This window comes from Dipodomys merriami, unplaced genomic scaffold (genome assembly GCF_024711535.1).
Source record: "Dipodomys merriami isolate MVZ:Mamm:240054 unplaced genomic scaffold, mDipMer1.0.p SCAF_2, whole genome shotgun sequence".
NCBI lineage: Eukaryota > Metazoa > Chordata > Mammalia > Rodentia > Heteromyidae > Dipodomys > Dipodomys merriami.
In genome coordinates, this window is record NW_027203381.1 from 72,553,140 (window position 1) to 72,572,974 (window position 19,835).

At 39.8% G+C, this 19,835-nt stretch overlaps 1 protein-coding gene across 4 annotated transcripts in view; it reads right to left on the reverse strand.

Moving 5' to 3' along the window:
- Positions 1-19,835, reverse strand: part of Parp14 (poly(ADP-ribose) polymerase family member 14) — a 37,234-nt gene that overhangs the window by 11,073 nt on the left and 6,326 nt on the right. For 3 of the 4 annotated variants that reach the window (XM_070030070.1, XM_070030068.1, XM_070030072.1), the window contains 9 exons: positions 19,018-19,260; positions 15,529-15,765; positions 11,544-13,786; positions 7,904-8,140; positions 7,332-7,553; positions 4,277-4,352; positions 3,311-3,463; positions 2,513-2,575; positions 1,784-1,951 (listed from right to left, as the gene is read on the reverse strand). In XM_070030070.1, the coding sequence (XP_069886171.1) occupies positions 1,784-1,951; positions 2,513-2,575; positions 3,311-3,463; positions 4,277-4,352; positions 7,332-7,553; positions 7,904-8,140; positions 11,544-13,786; positions 15,529-15,765; positions 19,018-19,260 (3,642 nt within the window). The remainder of the gene's footprint in view (positions 1-1,783; positions 1,952-2,512; positions 2,576-3,310; positions 3,464-4,276; positions 4,353-7,331; positions 7,554-7,903; positions 8,141-11,543; positions 13,787-15,528; positions 15,766-19,017; positions 19,261-19,835) is intronic. The other variant, XM_070030069.1, reaches the window with a different exon arrangement.

Sequence of the window (19,835 nt, forward strand, 5' to 3'; positions counted from 1 at the left end):
TAAAGACAGATAAAGAGGACAAGCAAGGAAAATCTCTTAACTCTGTTTATTTGTGCAAACCAGCAGTGCATCTCAGTCAGTGGACTAGTAAATGGGTTGGCAATGTATATCTGCTCAAATAGGTGTACATATTTATACAAAATGAAAGCTGTCCTTTCCCTGTTTCTTCTTTTGACCCTGCAGGGACTACCCTAGAAAAATGACTGAAGGTTGCTACTTTGTTGGTCTGAAGTAATTTAAGTAGAAATAGAATACTAGGAAAAATAAGATGGAGACAGACAGGAGGGCTGTTGATGGAGGGAGCGAGAATGTCCACAAAAATAGGTAAGTAGATGGATAGGGAGATAGATAAATAGATAAAATTGGGCTAATCTACTAAAAATAGATAATACAGGGGCAATAAGAATAGGAAGGATTATAAACTATACTTCGGGGATAAGTATTAAAGTAGAAATAGAATTCCACGTAAAGTATTAAGTAAGACATAATATAGGATCATACAGAATTACAGAAAGCAAAGTATAGCTCAGAGAATTGGAAGAAGGTCCAGAGAGTGATGGGGGGTGGTGAGGGTGAGGGTGAGGGGGTTGGTTTATTGAAACTAACATTTTAAAGAGATGAAATGTCAGTCTGAGCAAGAGACTTAGAGCTTAGGGCTACTAGACAGTCTCTTACTTGGCCAGTCCGATCTCACCCATTGATCTGGAGAATGCACACCTCTCCTGACTGGTTGTCCTCTGGAAGACCACACAGAAATTTCCCCGTCAGTGAAGAGGACTCTTTATTCCCAGGGCAGTGCTGGAAGGGCATTCTTTAACCCATGACAAACCCAAAGTACTCCATGTGAAGAGTCATATAATCAAGACAGAGTTTGAAAAAAATAAGAATCTCAAAATTAGCAAGTGGACTGGAAAGCTGAGGTTTTGATCCACTCAGTTCTGGAGACTTGAGAGACAGAGAGAGGTCTGAAGCTAAGCAGCAGAGCTAGCTATTGAGTTGAAAACTAGAAATGCTCATCTTGTAGCCAACTATAGCCAGGTGGAAATGGATGCACTGATATTCTGCATGGGAGAGAAGAGAGGAGCAAGTGAAGGATGAAGTGGAAGTTATGTAGGGAAGTGACCAAGGAGAATTGAATATGAAAGAGCCCAAGGGATGACCTATCTACTCCTTTCTTTCTCTCCCTCGCTTAATCTAATATCTAATATCTCAATATTCTCTTCAGTCTCCTCCTCCTCCTCTCCTCCTTCTACTTTTTTTTTTTTTTTGATGGGTCGTGGGGCCTGAATTCTGTGAACTCTGGGCCTGGGCACTGTCCCTCAACTCTTCATCTCAAGGCTAGTGCTCTACCACTTGAGCCACAGCACCACTTTCAGCTTTTTCTGTTTATGTGGTACTGAGGAATCAAACCCAGGGCCTCATGCATGTGAGGCAAGCACTCTACCACTGAGCCACCTTCCTCTCTCTTTTTTTTTTGAAACAGGTTTTCAGTCTGTTGGCCAGACTATCCTTGAAAGCCTGGGCTCAAGCTGCTCCTCCTGCCTCAGCCTTCCTAGTAACTGAATTGGACTTGTACCACTGCTCCCATTCAATGCTTTTTCTTTTTTACTTAAACCACCTAAAGACATTGCTCATCTCTTTCATCAGAGGTACCCTGGGATGAGGAAACTGTCTACTCCTATTTTGATATTGTTGTCATTGTCACATTAACACTCAGCAAAACCTATGGGAAAGTGAACACTTTGTGACTGGAATTTAGTTGTAACAGCCAGAGGCTACAAACCTGTCCCAATGGCTGGGAGGCAAATGGAAGAGTAATTGAATTTTTCACATTCTTTCAACACACAGGTAACAGATTTTATGACATTATATCCACCAACAACATGAATAATTTTCTTGCAGTTCAATAATCCACCTTCCGTAACTATATATTCATTATTCTTCTGTTGAGCTGGAAAAGACAAACAAAAAGATACAAAAATCAGATGTAGAAACTTCTCTTTGAGAACGAGAAATGTCTGATATGGCATGAAGCATGTTTCATACAAAACTAAAATGCTATCTCTGATGAAATTTTATGACTTCAATTTTCTTCTTTAACAGTGAGATTACTTTCAAACTCTAATGCCCTATAACTGAAATTCTTTAGTAAACTGTATGATAATAAGACCAATACATTGTTTTCTTTTTGTGGGGGGGGGGGCGGAGGGCCCGGTCGTGGGGCCTGAACTCTGGGCCTGGGCGCTGTCCCTCAGCTCTTCAGCCTTGTAGCGCTCTACCACTTGAGCCACAGTGCCACTTCTGGCTTTTTTCTTTTTGCTTATGTGGTGCTGAGGAATCAAACCCAGGGCTTCAGGCATGCAATGCAAGTGCTCTACCACTGAGCCACCTTCCCAGCCCATAATACAATACATTGTTTTCTTAACCCCAAGACTCTGCTTGTTTTCTTCCAAGACTGACATTATTAGTCTTCACTTACAATTTAGGCCCAAATATTAGTATTTTGCCTTACCTAGGCGAGAGCATTCCATTTGCACATCTGGTCCTGCACCTTCTAAAATGGCTTTGGAGACCCCTACATGAGAAAGTCAAGATGGTTACAAACACAAGAAATCTGCAATATGTTTAGATTAGAAAGACGGCCTTATTATATTCAAGGAGTTCTATACCTGAGTATTGCTGATTAACAGAGGAAAAAATTCAGAAAATAGCTTTCCATCTATAGGAAGCTATCAAAATATTCTAAAGTTATTAAGTAAGATGACTATTAATCATGTTATTAATAGTATTCACTAAACTATTAAATTATCAATAACTACTTATTAAAATGTATTAATATAAAAATAGCCGGTTATCACTACTAAATATCCCCATGCTGCTGATCACATATATGGTATATAACATATGAGCACCGTTATATATTACAGACTGTGATAGACAATTTGCTCCAGGAAAGTTAGAATGAACTTGTGACTTTAAATGAGCATCATTATTCCACAATACTGTGAATTTCCGGAAATTAAGTAATCACTTAATCACGATCAAAAAAAAGAACCTTGGGGAAGGGAGGGAGGGAGGGGATGGTAGGGGGAAAACAATGGAGGGGGTAACAATGTTCAAGAGGAAGTGGAAGTGTACTCATTACCTCACTCATGTAACTGTAACCCTCTGTATAGTATCTCTACAATAAAAAAAATTTAAAAAAAAAAAATAGCCGGTTATCAAAACCAGTTTGGCTTGCAGAAGATCTTCTTCATAGGATTGGCCATGGTGGTTTTGACACTAGTTCAAAGTCACCCAAGGGAAGTACCTGTTCTGAGGTTAAACGTATTTGAGGTTGAATTTACTATCACATCTGCCACTTCTTTGGTGATGTCACCAGAGGCCACCTGGAAGAGGATGGGGCCAATTTTCATTTCATACACTCCTAAATTAGGGCTGGAAACAGCCCCATAGAAATCTGCTAAGAGAGAATAGTGGAGTCAGTCACTAAGATAACAAGAGCAAGAATGAATGAGACTGCTTCCTGTACCCCCAACCCCCGCCCCAGTGCACAGAACCTTCCTCTCTGGGTGTGACCACCAGCTTCAATCTTTTCACTGTCTTTGAGCCCCTACAATGGTGTGCTTCCAGAAAAAGACTAGGAATATGGTACATATCAAACATGACATCTACAGGGGCCAAATACAGTCAGCCTTATAGATCCTATGTGTCTCACATGCACAACGAAAATCTTGGGCCACACATAAATGCCACCACACCTGGGGACTCTGAAAAGGTAACCAATGAGGATGTTTTAGGAAAGAAATCAAAGCTTGAAGAAGCAACTTGTACAAAATTTCTTATTTGTTTTTGTTTTCACATTTCTCCTCTTTTCTCCCCTAGTTTTTCCCAAATTGGGGAAGATAGATAGACCTTGACTCCCCCAAAAGCTTCTGTGATCCCCAAAAAGGATTAAAAAATAACAGCAGTTTTGACAGGAAAAAAATCATTAAGTTAGCATTGGGCTCAAAGTATTTATTTTGAAAATCTGTAAGATTATGCTTTGAAACTATTCTTATCATGATTTAAAAATCCATTGTATAAGCTGGGTGCTTTTGCCTTAGATCTTATAAACATGGTCAGAAGCTTATCTGTTTCGGTTTATGGAACATACTCAAGTATGTTATTTATCACTCAATCTTCCAGAAAAAGCATCACAATCATCTTTTACTTGCCATGAAATAGTTAAATTAGCAACTAGAAATCACTAGTCAGTTTAAAAGCTTTACTGAACCTTGTGCATCTGCAGCCTTGGAAGCTTTGTCACTGGGAATTCCATTCTTCCTTTTGGAAAATTCATCAGAAAATGCCTGGAATAAAAATACAATTTTCCCCATTACACTCCTCAGGTAATCAAGGAATTCAATTCATCAGGGCTTTTGATCCTGCATATTTAGATGTAAATAATTATCAAAATATTCAGTTTCAGCTGGGCGCCGGTGGCTCATGCCTGTAATCCTAGCTACTCAGGAGGCTGGGATCTGAGGATCACGGTTCAAAGCTAGCAGGGGCAGGAAAGTCCATGAGACTCTTATCTCCAATAAACCACTAGAAAACCAGAAGTGGCTCTGTGGCTCAAGTTGTAGAGCGCTCGCCTTGAGCTAAAGAGCACAGAAACAGCACCAAGCTCAGAGTTCAAGCCCTATGACCAACAAAAAAAAGAAAGAAAAAAATTCAGTTTAATAGTTTATCTTTTTGGTGGTACTGAGTTGAAACTCTGGACTTTGTGCTTTGCTTGCTGAACAGGTATACCTGCATCTAAGCCATCACTGCAGCTCTTAGATTTGTGTGTGCGTGTGTGTGTGTGTGTGTGTGTGTGTGTGTGTGTGTGTGTGAGAGAGAGAGAGAGAGAGAGAGAGAGAGAGAGAGAGAGAACACTAGTACTGAGGCTTGAACACAGAGCCTTGAGCTCTCACTTGGCTTTTTTATTCTACTACTTGAGCTACAACACCACATCTGGCTTTTTTCCTGGTTATTTGGAGATAAGAATCTCTTGGATTTGTCTGCTCAGACTGGCTTTAAACCTTGATCCTAAAATCTTAACCTCCCTAATAGCTAGGATTACAGGCATGAGCCACTATCATCCAACTAGATTTTTAAAGTTATAAAAACAATATATAGAATCCTCTTTCTACAAATTTCTTCTGAAAATTATCAAAGATGTGATCAAAGATATAAATATAGGATATTCATTAGAGTGCTATTCATAATAGAGAAAAAAAATACTTAAAAAGCCAATAGGGAAGCCAGGCGCTGGTGGCTCATGCTTGTAATCCTAGCTACTCAGGAAGCTGAGATCTGAGGATTGCAATTCAAACCCAGCCCAGGCAAGTAAGTCCATGAGACTCTTATCTCCAATTAACCACCAGAAAACCAGAAGTGGTGCTGTGGCTCAAGTGGTAGAGTGCTGAAGAGCTCACGGACAGCACCCAGGCCCCACAACTGACAAAAACAACAACAACAAAAAAAGTAGGAAAATAATTAAGTTTTAATATATTTCCTAAAATATTTCACAGCTATTAAAATTATATTTTGGAGGATATTTAATCGAATAGAGAAATGCTTATTTTATACTATTAAATAAACAAAGAGGATATATAATTACATATTTATAATCTCACTTTAAAATTATATTTGCAAATGGAGTTGTGGCTCAAGCAGTAGAATTCTAGCCTTGAGTGAAAAGCCAAGTGCAAAGCTCTGAGTTCAAGCCCCACTACTAACACAAATTAATAAAGTAAATGAATAAATTTACACTTGAAGCAAAGAAGACTGGGATGGCAGACAACCAAAGAATGTGCATCTTTTGTAATATTTAAAATTTATTTAATGAAAATGGATTACTTTCCTGATAAGTAAAAGTAAACAAACAGTAAAAGAAATAAAGCTAGACACTATGTTGAAAACAAGCGATACAACTTGTGGGTGGAGATGGGAGGGAAAAACTGGGAGAGAGCAAAAGAGGAGTTACATTGTCCAAAAAGAAATGTACTCATTACCTGACTTATGTAACTGTAACCCTTCTGAACATCACTGTCAGAATAACAATAAAAAATAAAAGTTTAAAAAAAGAAACAAGGACTGGGAAGGTGGCTCAGTGGTAGAGTGCTTGCCTCGCATGCATGAGGGCCTGGGTTCGATTCTCAGCACCACATAAGCAGAAAAAATCCAGAAGTGGTGCTGTGGCTCAAGTAGTAGAGCACAGGGATAAGGACTTAAATGCCCCTGGTTCTCTCATAAAGTCAAATCTAGTAGCTAACTCAGAGATAATATGCAGTTGATTGACAGACTATGACTGAAGATGTTTTACTCATGTGGGGATATCTGATGCATTCTAACTAACACCATTTACTTCTAATTAATTGCATTTTTAGCAATAGGCACAGGAATCACTTTATCCTATCTTGACATTTTCCTATTGATAAAGTCATAATTCTGCTTTATGTCTTAACATTCCACATCAATGTGAAAGAGTCTTAAGGTATCCATCACCTCCATTACAATATGTGGGCCTTATTGAATTCTGATTCAGACATAAAACCATTAAAGACAAACTATTTATGAGATACTTGGAAATTTGAACATTGACTTTATGATTGATTAAATAAAAGGAACACAAACAATTTCTTTTTTATATGATATAGTAACATACTTATATTACTTGTAAAAAAAGGATCCTTGTAAAAAATAAATTGCTGAATTGTTTTGGGATAAAATTGTAAATCTGAGGGCTGGGAAGGTGGCTCAGTGGTAGAGCGCTTGCCTTGCATGCTCAAGGCCCTGGGTTCGATTCCTCAGCACCACATAAGCAAAAAGAAAAAAATCCAGAAGTGGCGCTGTGGCTCAAGTGGTAGAGCGCTAGCCTTGAGCTGAAGAGCTGAGGGACAGCGCCCAGGCCCAGAGTTCAGGCCCCATGACCGGACCAAAAAAAAAAAAATTGTAAATCTGAGATTTGCTTCAAAATCATGTGAGAGAAAGGAATATAAGCATCCAACATACTGGCCATAGGTTGACTACAGTTGAAGCAGAAGAATAGACACAATCTGGCTAATTAGATTATGTAATCTATTTTTCTATGTCCCTAACACATTCCTGAATGAAGAGCTAATTATTTTTCAGTATCTTTAGTTTTTCTTGCAACTTGTCATGCTATGAGTTAACACTATTCTCTTACTTTCCTGTATGTGAAATACATACCAAAAGAAAATCCTGTTAGGCAAGAAGGCATTTGAGAATTTTAGGTTCCAAATACAGGTAGCCAAATTCACCAGAAATGAGCAAAAATATACCTGAATATTTTCATGATCTGTTGGATGCAGCAGAAATTGAACCTCTTGCAAAGTTTTCAGTTGATTATTGCTGCTAAATTTCAATACTTCTGAAATAATTAAGTCAGCAAATACAGTTTTAGGAAATCCCAAATTTCCTGTTCCTATTGCTGGAAATCCAATGGATTGTAAAGATAGCTTCTCAGTGATCTCCAAACAGTCTCTGATTATGTCTCTCATGATCTGAAAAGCACAAAGCACATCTTTATACATCTTGCCTAGAAATTCTCCACAGATAACATTAGTATACTGAAAGAAGCCTAGCCATTTTCCTGCTGAATTTATTTTTTTATTTTTTTTGGGGGGGGGGGTCTGGTCGTGGGGCCTGAACTCTGGGCCTGGGCGCTGTCCCTCAGCTCTTCAGCTCAAGGCTAGCGCTCTACAACTTGAGCCACAGTGCCACTTCCGGCTTTTTTCTTTTTGCTTATGTGGTGCTGAGGAATCGACCCCAGGGCCTCAGGCATGCAAGGCAAGCACTCTACCACTGAGCCACCTTCCCAGCCCTTCCTGCTGAATTTAAACCGAGGCCTTACCTGTAGTGAAGATGTGCTGTTACCTCCCCATTCTGGAGCTACCACATGAAGCACATAGTGGCAGTCCAGATTACCACCACTGGTTTGGAATATGGTGCCCACATTGGCAGTGATCCCTTGTGCAGCAGCCTTCAACTCCTCCTGAAGCTTCAGCCCACCCTTTTTCAAGAGGGCCTGAGAGAGGGGCCCTCTATTGAGTGCAAGATCTGAGGCAACGGAGTTGACAATGATGTGGGTCTAAAAGACAAACCAAATATTTGTTTCAAATTCTCACAGAAGGTGTTCAACACCCAAGGCTACCTTTGAGCCGCTGAGTTCCGCATAATGGGATTCAAGTCAGCATTAACTGTTCTATACTGAAATAGAAATTCAAGTGTTAGTAAATTTTTCTCCAGGACAAAAGATAGCTGACAGGAAAGAACCTATAAACGGGGTATCTATGGCTCATACCTATACTCCTAGCTAAGATCCAGAGCATTAGGGTTTGAAGCCAGCCTGGACAGAAAAAGTCATCAAGACTTCGTGCTCAATTAACTAGCAAAGTTTAGGGTAAAGGCATGGCTACGTGGTAGTACAACAGCTGAGCAATAAAGTAAACAAGCGGGAGCCCCTGAATTCAAGCACCTCCTCCCACCCTAAAGGACATATAAATGGGCCAAGATGACTAGAAGAGTCCTGAATAAGACCCTCTCAGTAGCTGGCAAAGATGCCATGGGCTACGGGAGACCTGAGATGGAAATGTTCACAACAAGCAAAGAGTGACAGAGAAAGGCCGGTATTTACTCATGGTGGATTGTGTGTGATGCATTGTTCAAACCTGACAGAGAGGTTCTGCCAGCCAGGGTAGAAGTGATACTCTTAGGGGCAGATTGTGGAAGAACCACCTTGAGTGCTAATCCACACACAGTGAACAGACATGAAAGCTTTTTTTTTTTCTCAGAGTGCACATGAGCCATCATTAGGCTGTGTTAGTGAGGCCAAGAGAAGAGAGGAGGAGGCGCTCTGCCCTCTGTGGGACTTGCAGAGTATTGCACTGCAGCTACTGGGGCAGTGGAAACTATACAGCTCTGGGAAGGAAAGGAGTAGAAAGCACATCTTCACATTCAGTGACAAGAGAGACCAAGAATAGAACTCATTGCCATTCCTGATTCTTGATTGAAGAGGGCATTCTGTGTATTTATTTAACTTTAAATAAAAAAGAGACAAATTATTTTTGATATTCTGAAAATAGTACAATAATTAAGAATCTTTTATAAATTTGAGTCCTTGCTCTACTGGATTGCTAGCTTGGATAAGTTATTTCAGCTCTCTAAATATCATTCCTTCATATGAGAAGTGAGAAGAACAGTGTTTTAGAACTCACCTCAAGGCATTGAATGAGAAAACACAGTCAATCACCCTACATAAATCTGTCACAAAGTATCAATATTAACTATGTTTATTCTAACTACTACTTAAGCTTCATGTCAACAAAATCTAATTAATTTTCTTTGTCATTTTATACTACAACAAAAGGTTCTTTAAGAGAGGTAACTTGAACTAAAGAATAAAACTTGGCCCATATAATAGAAGAAAAATATTGGCAAATCATAAACCTGTACCCATAAGAGACCTCAAAACACATAAAAAAAACACTTAAAATTCAATAATGAAACAACACCACTATATAAAAGCAGGGGAAAAATCCAGATATTTCTCTGAAGAGATACACAAATGGCCAAAAAACACAAGAAAAGATGTTCAATATTGCCGGATGCTGGTGACTCATGCCTGTAATCCTAGCTACTCAAGAGGCTGAGATCTGAGGATCATGGTTCAAAGCCAGCCTGGGCAGGAAGGTCTATGAAACTCTCATCTCCAATAAACCACCAGATAACCAGAAGTGTCACTGTGGCTCAAGTGGTAGAGTGCTAGCTTTGAGCTGAAAAGCTGAGGGTGCTGAAGAGCGCCCAGGCCCAGAGTTCAAGCCCCACGACCAGAAAAAAAAAAAAAGTTCAACATTATTAGTTAGTGGGGAAATGCCAGTAAAAGCCACTTCTAGTTCTCTAAACTCCTATATGAACATAGACAAATGATGGTAATGTTTGGCAGAGATGTGGAGAAACTAGACCCCTTGACATTGCTGACAAGAATACAAACTGCAATAGTAGCTACGGCAAATAAAAAGCAGTTCCTCAAATTAAACATGGAGTCTCGAAGGGACCAGGCCATGACACTCTGAGAATGGATACTCAAGCGAACCAAAACAATCATTCATGGAAATATTGTAAACAAATGATCATAGAAACAGGACTCATAAAAACCAAAGAGTAGGTACAGGTGTGGCTCAGGTAGAAAAGTATTTGCCTGGAAGCATGAGACCCTGAGTTCAATGCTGAGTCTTGAAGAAGAAAAGACAAGGTAGAAAAATGTTAGAATAGGTATGAACCTGAGAAATATTTTTAGTGGAACAAATCACTCATAAAAGGTCACGAATTGTATGAATTTATGTATACCACATTTTGGGGATGGGTCCACTGAAAAATAGAAAAGTAGAGGGCAAGACAAGATGGTAGATTAAAGCATTCACCTTTTTGACTCTGTGAATGAGAATCTAATAACCCAGGAGTTACTACATTCTGAAGAAAGAGAGGAATTACAAAAGGGTGGCAGGAAGGCAGAAAACCACAGAGATACAGATGTAACAGAATAAGAAGCAGTGAGGAGTTCTAAGTTCATTTCCAGCTCCTCTGGAGAGGAAGGGGAAACCGAAGATCCCTTAACAAGGCAAAGGGAACAGCTCTGACTACAGGCTGTCCATTTTAGCTACCAGGTAAGTCCATACACCCGATTGTGGGGGGTTGTGAGACAGTGATTAGTTTGGCTTGGAAGCTAGCCTGGGTGTTACTCCACCTAGCCCCTCACACTTGCCCTACTTCTTTCAACTTCTCACCAGGAATCCTTCTTCCACCACTCCCTGTCACCGGCATCCTCCAATGGAAGAAGGGCAGCCTGGCAGAGCTGGAGTGGACCATATTTGTTGTTGTTCTGATTGGTTAGAAACCCATGTTGGAAAAGCTGTTAAATGCCTTTAAAAAATCATATTAACTACCAGCATCCCTCTCCCTACCTGTCCCGACTCTACATGAATTGTTTGTAATTGATACCTGATCCCTAGACCTTCCTCAGATCCACTTTCCTATTCCTCTTCCTCTCCACATACAAACAACAAACTGGTATTGGTGCTAATGGCTCTTCAAGCTCACTTCTGCTCAGCTCCATTGAGAAGATGCTTTCTTCTGCATTCCCCATACTCTGTTCTGTATCTTCTCAAAGTTTCCAAAAAATGGCAAGGGTAAATGCAATATCATATAATATTTTATGATACTATGATAATATATGATATCAAGATCAACTTTGACACATTGGAACCTAGAGATCTGATCTCAAGAGCCTTTCAATTCTCACAAATGATGGATCAATTTCTGCTAATAAGTGTGACTGATAATTTATCTGAGGAAAGCCATTTCAAGGCAGGGATGTAGAGCATCTAACATCTCTTAATTTCCCCTTCCATGTCTTCCTTTGGCCCACTATGAGAGAGCCACAGACTAAGAAGCATCATGGCACCTTGGTGATGATTCTAAACAGAGACACTCACCTTAGCATTCTGTACATCTTCACTCACCAACAGCATTTTCAGGCCGCTTGGTGATACCAGACATAGCTGATCCTGTGTTACCTTTACAGGTTGGTCTACCGCTGTTAAATGGACGGGGGAGGTCATATCAGATAAGGACTCTGACTTGGGATGGGAAGTTGGGTCTTTGAATATAGTTTTCATAGCTTCAACAAAGGCTCCAAAAATCTTCTCAGATGGGTCCACAAGGTAAATCTCTTTCAAGGAGCTACCTTTGTGATTATATTGGCAATTGTCCTTGATCGCCTTAACAATGGTCTCCACACACTGTCCTAAGGGAAAGCCAAACATTCCAGAACTAACAGCTGGGATGGCTATGGATTGGTAGTTGTTGTCCTCAGCTAAAAGAAGACTGCAAATCACAGCTGACTTTAATAGTTGTACACACCTCTGGGCATTATCTTCTTTCCACACAGGCCCTACTGCATGGATCACACGGTGGCAAGGAAGCCTTCCTGCTTTTGAGATGGTCGCATTGCCAGGTAGGATCTTGCCCCTTTTCTTCACTATCTCGTCACAGTCTGCTTGAAGCTCAGGGCCAGCTGCTTTTAAGAGAGCAGCAGCAAGCCCACCAATATGCCTGAGGGACTCATTTGCAGCATTCACCACCACATCCACTGGAAACTGAGTCAAGTCACCCTGCTTCACAATCAGCATGACACCAGGGGCCAGCTCCCTCTTAAAGCTGTTGCCCTCTTCCTCCTTTCCTTTGTTCTCTTGGAGTTCAATGAAACAGCTATACAACCGTCTGACCTCACTTCTGTAAAACAACACTTTATCCTGGAAGAATTGCCTGGCTCCTGGCTTATCAATGTTAAAGGTTTTAACACAGATTAAATTCTGAACTTTAGCAATGATGTCTGTGCCTTCTAGTACTTCACTCTTGGTACCAATCAGTAAAATGCCATTCTTTCTGTTTTCAGGCTTGAAAATTACCTGCACACCTGTCTTCTTTGGCCAGAATTCCTTCTTGTTTGCCCTGAAGTAGTCTAGAAGCAAGGATGGCTTGACCTCAATGAATCTCTCTATTCTCATATGTTTTTCCAAGAAGTCAAAAAGCAAGGTATAGATTTCATTGACTTCTTTCACACAGCCTGCAATGATCACCTCAGCTGGAGATCCTGAAGTTAATTCAGTGATTGCCACCACCTTTGTGTGGGAATTGTGTTTCTTTTGTAAATCATTAACTTTCTTTTTCCATTTGTTGCTGTTAAGAATTTCCTTGTCTTCAACTTCAATGCGTTTATAATTTAAGCCACTGAGCATTTGCTCTTCAGCTTGTGCCTGATCTTTAGCAGAACAGCTGGTCAAGTCAACAGTTGTATCTTTTAGTTCATAGACTGCATGAACTTTCTGTTTTATAAAGAGAAACTGAGACAATTCTTTACAGTCTACCTGTTGCAAAAAACTGGAGACCTCAGAAGAAATCTGAAGTGTTTTCTGAACCATGGAAAATATCATTGCCAGGACTTCACTCTTTAATTTATACACATCTGCACGGGGTCCTTTAACGCACAGGTAGTGAGCAGATTCATTGTAAGAGAGTTCCATCTCTGGGCACTCTGTTCCTAGATGATTCAGGATACCACTATGGCACAAAAGAAAATACTTTCCTGGAGAAATGGCCACTTTTTCCTCCAGACTCTCCTGTTCCTTTCTAATTTTTTGCATGGTATTTTCTATTAATTCCTTGGTTTTCAAGGTAATGTTTTGGACATCTTCTGATTTTCCTGCTAAAATCATCATCTCCTCAGTTGTATCAAACTCAATCAAAATCCTAGCATCTTCTATATCTTGTTTGATGGTGTCCCACACTCCTGGCTCCACTTGGAGTGAGATAACTTCATATTTAGACCTGATGCCAGCGAGTGCTGTGGATGCATCTTTCTGCCAGGTCTTGATTTTTGATCTTGTTTGGCTGCCCAGAGTGGCTGCAGGTCTGACGGTAACTGTACTGTTGAGTTGGGACCATGTTAGCTCACAGTGACAATGTCTCATTTCATTGTTTATCTCCTCAATCAGATGCCCTTCTTTCTGAAAAAACTTGCATAAGAGTGGATCCAATGACTCTTTGAATGGTGCTGGGAGCTTGATCAGAGGCTTCTCCTTACCATACAAGGCGGTGCCCAAGGAGATATAGTAGGGGAAGACTGATATTGGCATCTTATTGAAGTTATGTTCCTTGGACATGATATTGTCTAACACTTTAAAATAAAAATAAAAAGGTCACCTTCAATGTGATAATAAATCAAGACAAAACTTTTCTAGAGTGAAATCCCTAATGGCTACAGAACTTTCATGTGTTATAAAAAGCCACTAGTTATCTCAAAGTGTCCAAAGATAAATTGGTATCTATTAACAGTCCACAGGTAGATCTTATTTAATAAAACGACTGCTTTCTACCCAAGAGCATGATATTAAATTCCTAATTAAGTCCTATTTTCTGTTTCTTCTTGTATCATGGATGTATCCCCATCACATGAAGAAACAGATATGAGTTTGGTCACAAGTGTACAGATAATATTTTCCCTGGTGCAAATGATAGTTTTCTGCTCAGTTTGAAACTTATCCCAGTATTGTGTTGTTCCTTCTTGGACAGTTCTAGAATTTAAGTGTTAGCAGTTTACTTAGATTAAATTAAAAACTTTCCTAGGAGAAGCAAATAACTGATAGCTTACCATGTGTCAGACACTATTCTAAGTGCAACTAAATATACTTCATTTAATCCCTACAACAACCTTGTTGTAGGTACTTTTATGACCATCCTTATCTATAAATGATACAACTCAGGTTTGGAACAGCTCGGTAAGTTGAATAAGGTTTTATAGAGCAAATATAAATATAAAAAAGCTAAGTAAGGTTTTATCTGAGCTAATATTCAGCATCCTTCATCTCCATAGTCCATGGTCTCTCTCTCTCTCTCTACCAAAACATCCTCCTCAGAGACATGTGAGAGCTCAGCCCAGAAACTATCGTTCAATAAAACCAGCCCCTACTACAGTCTCTCTCCTGTCAATTATACCAGGACCTGTGTATGTGTGTGTGTGTGTGTGTGTGTGTGTGTGTGTTTCTTATTCTCCTAGACCTTGCTCATTTTCTGTTGCTAAGCAGCTATAAGAAATATCATCAAGGAATTTAAAGTTAGCCTCCAAACAACATATGTTAAAATAGTATCCACGGTGGAAAGATGCTAAAAATGATTTCACCTTGTGAGTGACTGGGAACCAGGGCTGATGTCAGGCATGATGGAAAAAAATTCCCCGGAAAGGCTGTGCCCATGACCACTAGCATGACTAATTGCTACCTTATGTCGAGTTCCCTGCAGGATTATTTCATTTAGTCATCACAACAGGTGATGGACATGTTATGAAGGAGAAAACAGTGGATTTGGTAGGTTAAAGTAACTTGCTGAAGAATATAAAGCAGTAAGCCCCAAAGTGAGATTGAATTCGGATCTGACTTCTATTATCTAATGTTAATTTTATACATCTTATATTCTGCATCCTGAGGTCATGTGAAACCACACTTAAGTGACCACACTGAGTGATCACACTGATAGGTAAAACAAACAATAACTACAATTGTAGAATCTGTATGTTATTAAGAATGTCTTTACCAAAACCTGTTGAAAACAATTTGAAAATGTATACCAATAGCTTAAACTCATTATTTTAATAAGATTGTACTTAAAGGTTATAAAAATGACCTATCATATTTTTTAATCTATTCATAGATGGTGACTCATTAGAAAATCTTTTATCTTTTATAAACATGCTTCTTTTTAGTCTGAGTCACTGCCTTTAGGAAGCATTGTATCTCAGGTAAACTGATCGTTAATTTCTGAAAAAACATATATCAAATAAAATGCATCAGAATTTAAGTAACTGCTAAGACATGCTAAAATTGGCTTAGTTTATGTCCAATATCGTAAGCTAAGAGCTATTACCTTTTGTGTCATAAAATTCAACGAGAGCAGAACTCTCATCTGGAAAACACTCAACACTGGCAACCATTCCTCCTCCATTAAAAGGATTTTCAAAGAAAAGTTGCAACTGGAAGTCATCAACACCAGGGGGCAGGTTTTCAACCCTGATTGTTTTTGTCTTTTCCAGAAGTCTTGGAGAAACCTGAAGTTTTTTAATTGAATGGTGCCTGGCACAATCATCAATAAATTTCATAGGATCTGCAAGAGAAAAAAAATCAGAAAATTATTATATCACTAAAGTATACAGAAAAAAATGGCCTGTCTATTGTAAGAATCCTTCATGACCATCTGAGGGGACCACGCAGAGGCAGGCAGGCACAGGAGAAAGATTATTATAAGGTTTATTAGAGAAGCCCTATCTCCCTGGGAGAGGGAGCACATGGCATCTGCCCCTATCCAGGTGGCAGGTAGAACTTGGGGAGAAAGTGAGGGTAGAAGTGAGCTAGGTGCATGCAAGGCAGGTCTGGGTGGAGAGAGGGAGTGGCCAGCTTTATGGCGGAAAGTCTGGGGCAAGGAGGGGCTCAGGTCTAGGTAGAGCTGAGGACCAACGGTGGGGATAATACTAACATCTATTAAGATGAAAAGAACTGAACTGGCTCAGACTCTAATCTCAGCTACGTGGGAGGCAGAGTGGAAAAAATCAAGGCCCTAAACTGACTTACAAAATGAAAAAGCCAAAAGGGTTGGTGATGCGGCTCAACTGGTACAGAACCCGAATTTGTTCAGACTCCAGGATAGCCAGACAAAGGGGTATGCAAGAAGAAGCTATCATTCCAGTTTTGAACACAAGATTTTAATACTTCCATAGGAATCTGCATGCCTAAAATAAATTTCTAATCTCTGAACAACACTCTCATGAATGTCTTATGGGTCTCCAATCACAGCCCTTGCCAACCTGCAATAGCATCTCATCTCACTGGTTTCTCATGTCCTTCAAGAGCAGCCTGTCTGCAGGAGAAACTCACACTCCTTAACCAGCTTACAGTGGCTCTGGCTATTTGATTCCAAACATCACTTTATTTCCTGTGTTAGCAGAAAAAAAAAGCCAGTCTGTTATTTTAAAAATCTACCTTGCCTGTACCATTTCCTGCTTCTAGTGTATTCCTTTCCTTATTATTGATTGATTGATTGATTGATTTTTACTGTTCTGGAGATTAAACCCTGGGCTGTATATAGGTTAGGCAAATGCTCCACCATTCACCCTAGCTCCAGCCTCAGCAATTTTGTTTATTCTTCAGAATTCAGCCCAACTATGTCTTTCAAATTACTAAGGATTGAGGGTGGGTCAAACCTATAGCAAGCACTGTGTTAGACTCTGGGGACATAAAGATGACTCTAACAAGTCTTTGGCAGCTTGTCATTCTGGAGGGAAGAGGCCAGAGAGAAAACGCATTGTGTCTTATGGGATTAACTGGAATCAGATTTGCAGAGGATGTGGTCTTTCATCTGGATTTAAAACAAGAAGAGAGGCTGGATGGATAACATACAGAGACATGACAAGCAGGAAAGCATCTGCCTGAAATGGCTTGGTTCATTTTAGATACGCGCAGTCAGTATGACTGGAGTACAGACTTCTCAAGTGCAACCCTAATCCTCACTTGGATCTTTCTTCCCACTTCCCACAGCTTGTTGCTCACAGGCAAGACCACACCTTCTCCTCTTGAATCATTATTCACTTACATGGAAGCTTCTTCCCTGTCCCAGTCTGTGAGTTCCTCCGCAGCAAGAACTATGATTTATTCATCTTTTTGCCCATAGTACCCACACCAGTGCCTAGCACACTATAATGCTATACTTTGGCTCTAGAAGGATCCCCTAAGACCCATACACTAAAAGCTGAGAGGTGGAGTGAACTAAGAGGTAGGGCCTAGTGGGAGGTCTTTTGGTCACTTGGGAGGAGAGAAGGGTTTAGGGTGACCTCTTTCTCTTAGCAAGGAGGTAATGAGTATGCCGTGTTCTGCTACCTACATGCTACTTTTCCAGGGAGGCAAAAACCACAATAGGGTCAAATGACATGGAATGCAACCTCCAAAACTGTAACCAAATAAACATCACTGTGTAAGCTTATTGTCTCAGGTATTTGTTAAATTACTAAGAGGCTGATGAACACAGGAGGGGTTAGAACATTTTCACCAATGGACAAAAAACAAGTTCTTTTAGATGTTCCTTTTTTCATAATACTAGTAAACTTGAAACTAGAATAACTTCTTTTGTTGATGCCTTACCTGTCTTAGGTTTGATGTTAATTGCCTTTCCAGAATCACCTCAGTTGATCATGGTGAACTTGAGGTTGTTATTATGATCGCTAATTTATAGATGAGGAGAGTGAGGCACAGAAAACACACTAACTAGATGAATGGCAGAACTAGAATTATGACTCCATCACTTGTGCTTTTAATTAACCATTCCATTACCATGGTCATGGGACAGTGAGGGCTTGAATTGGAAAGCTCCTTTGTTTTAGGTGAAGATTGTTTTTCCTCATGACAATGACCTCAAAGAGCTTCTGTATCACATACAGAAAAAGTCCTAAAGTACAAGATGGTAAGACTGAGAAGAGACAAATTCTAGAGGTTGGATACCTGGGTTCAAATCCAGTGCTTCCATTTATCAGCATATAGGTGCCTTTGTCTATGCCAATTGAGAGGTAATGCCACAAGGTTGTTGAAAGAGAGATAAATAAATACCTATGAAATGCTTAGCAATAGTACCTAATTGATAGCAAGCACTATGTGTGATTGTTAATATTATTGCTTTGAGTAAGTCCACCTTAGAATCAATACTTACGCCTCTCAATGAATGAAAATGCTCATTCCTTTACCTGGAATCATGTTAGTTAACTTTAGACTTTAGATTTCTTTTTTTTTTTTTTTTTTTGGGTCCAGTCGTGGGGCCTGAACTCTGGACCTGGACACTGTCCCTCAGCTCTTCAGCTCAAGGCTAGCACCTTACCACTTGAGTCACAGCACCACTCCTGGCTTTTTTCTTTTTGCTTATGTGGTGCTAAGGAATCGAACCCAGGGCTTCAGGCATGCAATGCAAGCGCTCTACCACTGAGCCACCTTCCCAGCCCCTAGACTTTAGATTTCTATTTCTGTGTCTCTTCCTGTCTATCGGTCTCTGTCTTTCTCTGTGCATGTCTGTCTCTCTCAGTCTCTCTCTCTCTCTCTCTCTCTCTCTCTCTCTCTCTCTCTCTCTCTCTCTCTCTCTCTCTCTCTCTCTTTCTCTGACACACACACACACACATGAACTCATACAATAAAAGTCAACCTATTAAACATCAGAATTTAGTCTGAAAGCTAACTTTCTTTTCTTCCAAAATTGTTATTAATATGTATTATTAACATGTAGTCTTTTTTACTAGCTATTTTCTTTTAACTTTTCTCTGATGTGGGGTCCCAAATCTCAAGACAGAAAGAATACTGGCCATTGAAATGCCCTTGAGCTTACCTATATGCTTTGGCAAGGTAACCACAGCAACATCGAAGTCTCGGTTTATTTCCATCTGAAAGTCATCACTGGGCAGGCCACTTACATTCTCAACGAGTAAGGTCAACATTATATCAGTCACGTTTGCTGGAAGATTTTCAAATGCCACCAAAGAAGAAACATGTTCGCATTCTCTTGGGATGTCTTCCTGTTTTTCTGATGTACTATCTAGAGAAAGTTTTGCTTCCAGCTCTGCTGATACATCTGATTTAGGAGAGACAAAAAATGTACAGATGTTACATGGTCATAGCAAAGTGTGACTTAAGATGTGACCCTTACTTTTCCAATCTTTCAGCCAACTTTTGGCTGAAAGCTCTTAGATAGATTTTTGCTTTAGTGAATTAAAAAAATAAGATGTAGTATTTTATTTTCTACTAACATTACTGTTATCTTAAATTCAATGTAATCAAAACTTTTTGTGCCTTAACTCTCCAAGAAGCACAGTTTGTCCTCCATAGCACTTGATATTTATTTCTATCACAGCCCTCCATTACAATGATTGAACTAAGCATCTCAAAAGCAAGACCCAGGCTTGTTCATCCTTGTGTTGCCGATGGATAGCTGAGACTCAGTAAATGATCACTCAATAGGAGAAATACTGCTTGGTGCCCTGGTGGAATGCAAGAACATCTGATGATGTGCATACACACTAACTAAATATAGTGTAAGGAGTGAGATACAACATAACAGTACTGAGTGAGACAAGTATGACCACATGGAATGGGGACTGGGCTTGGGATAAGGCTGCATATATTCAATCCCTGGTTGCCACTCTTTAG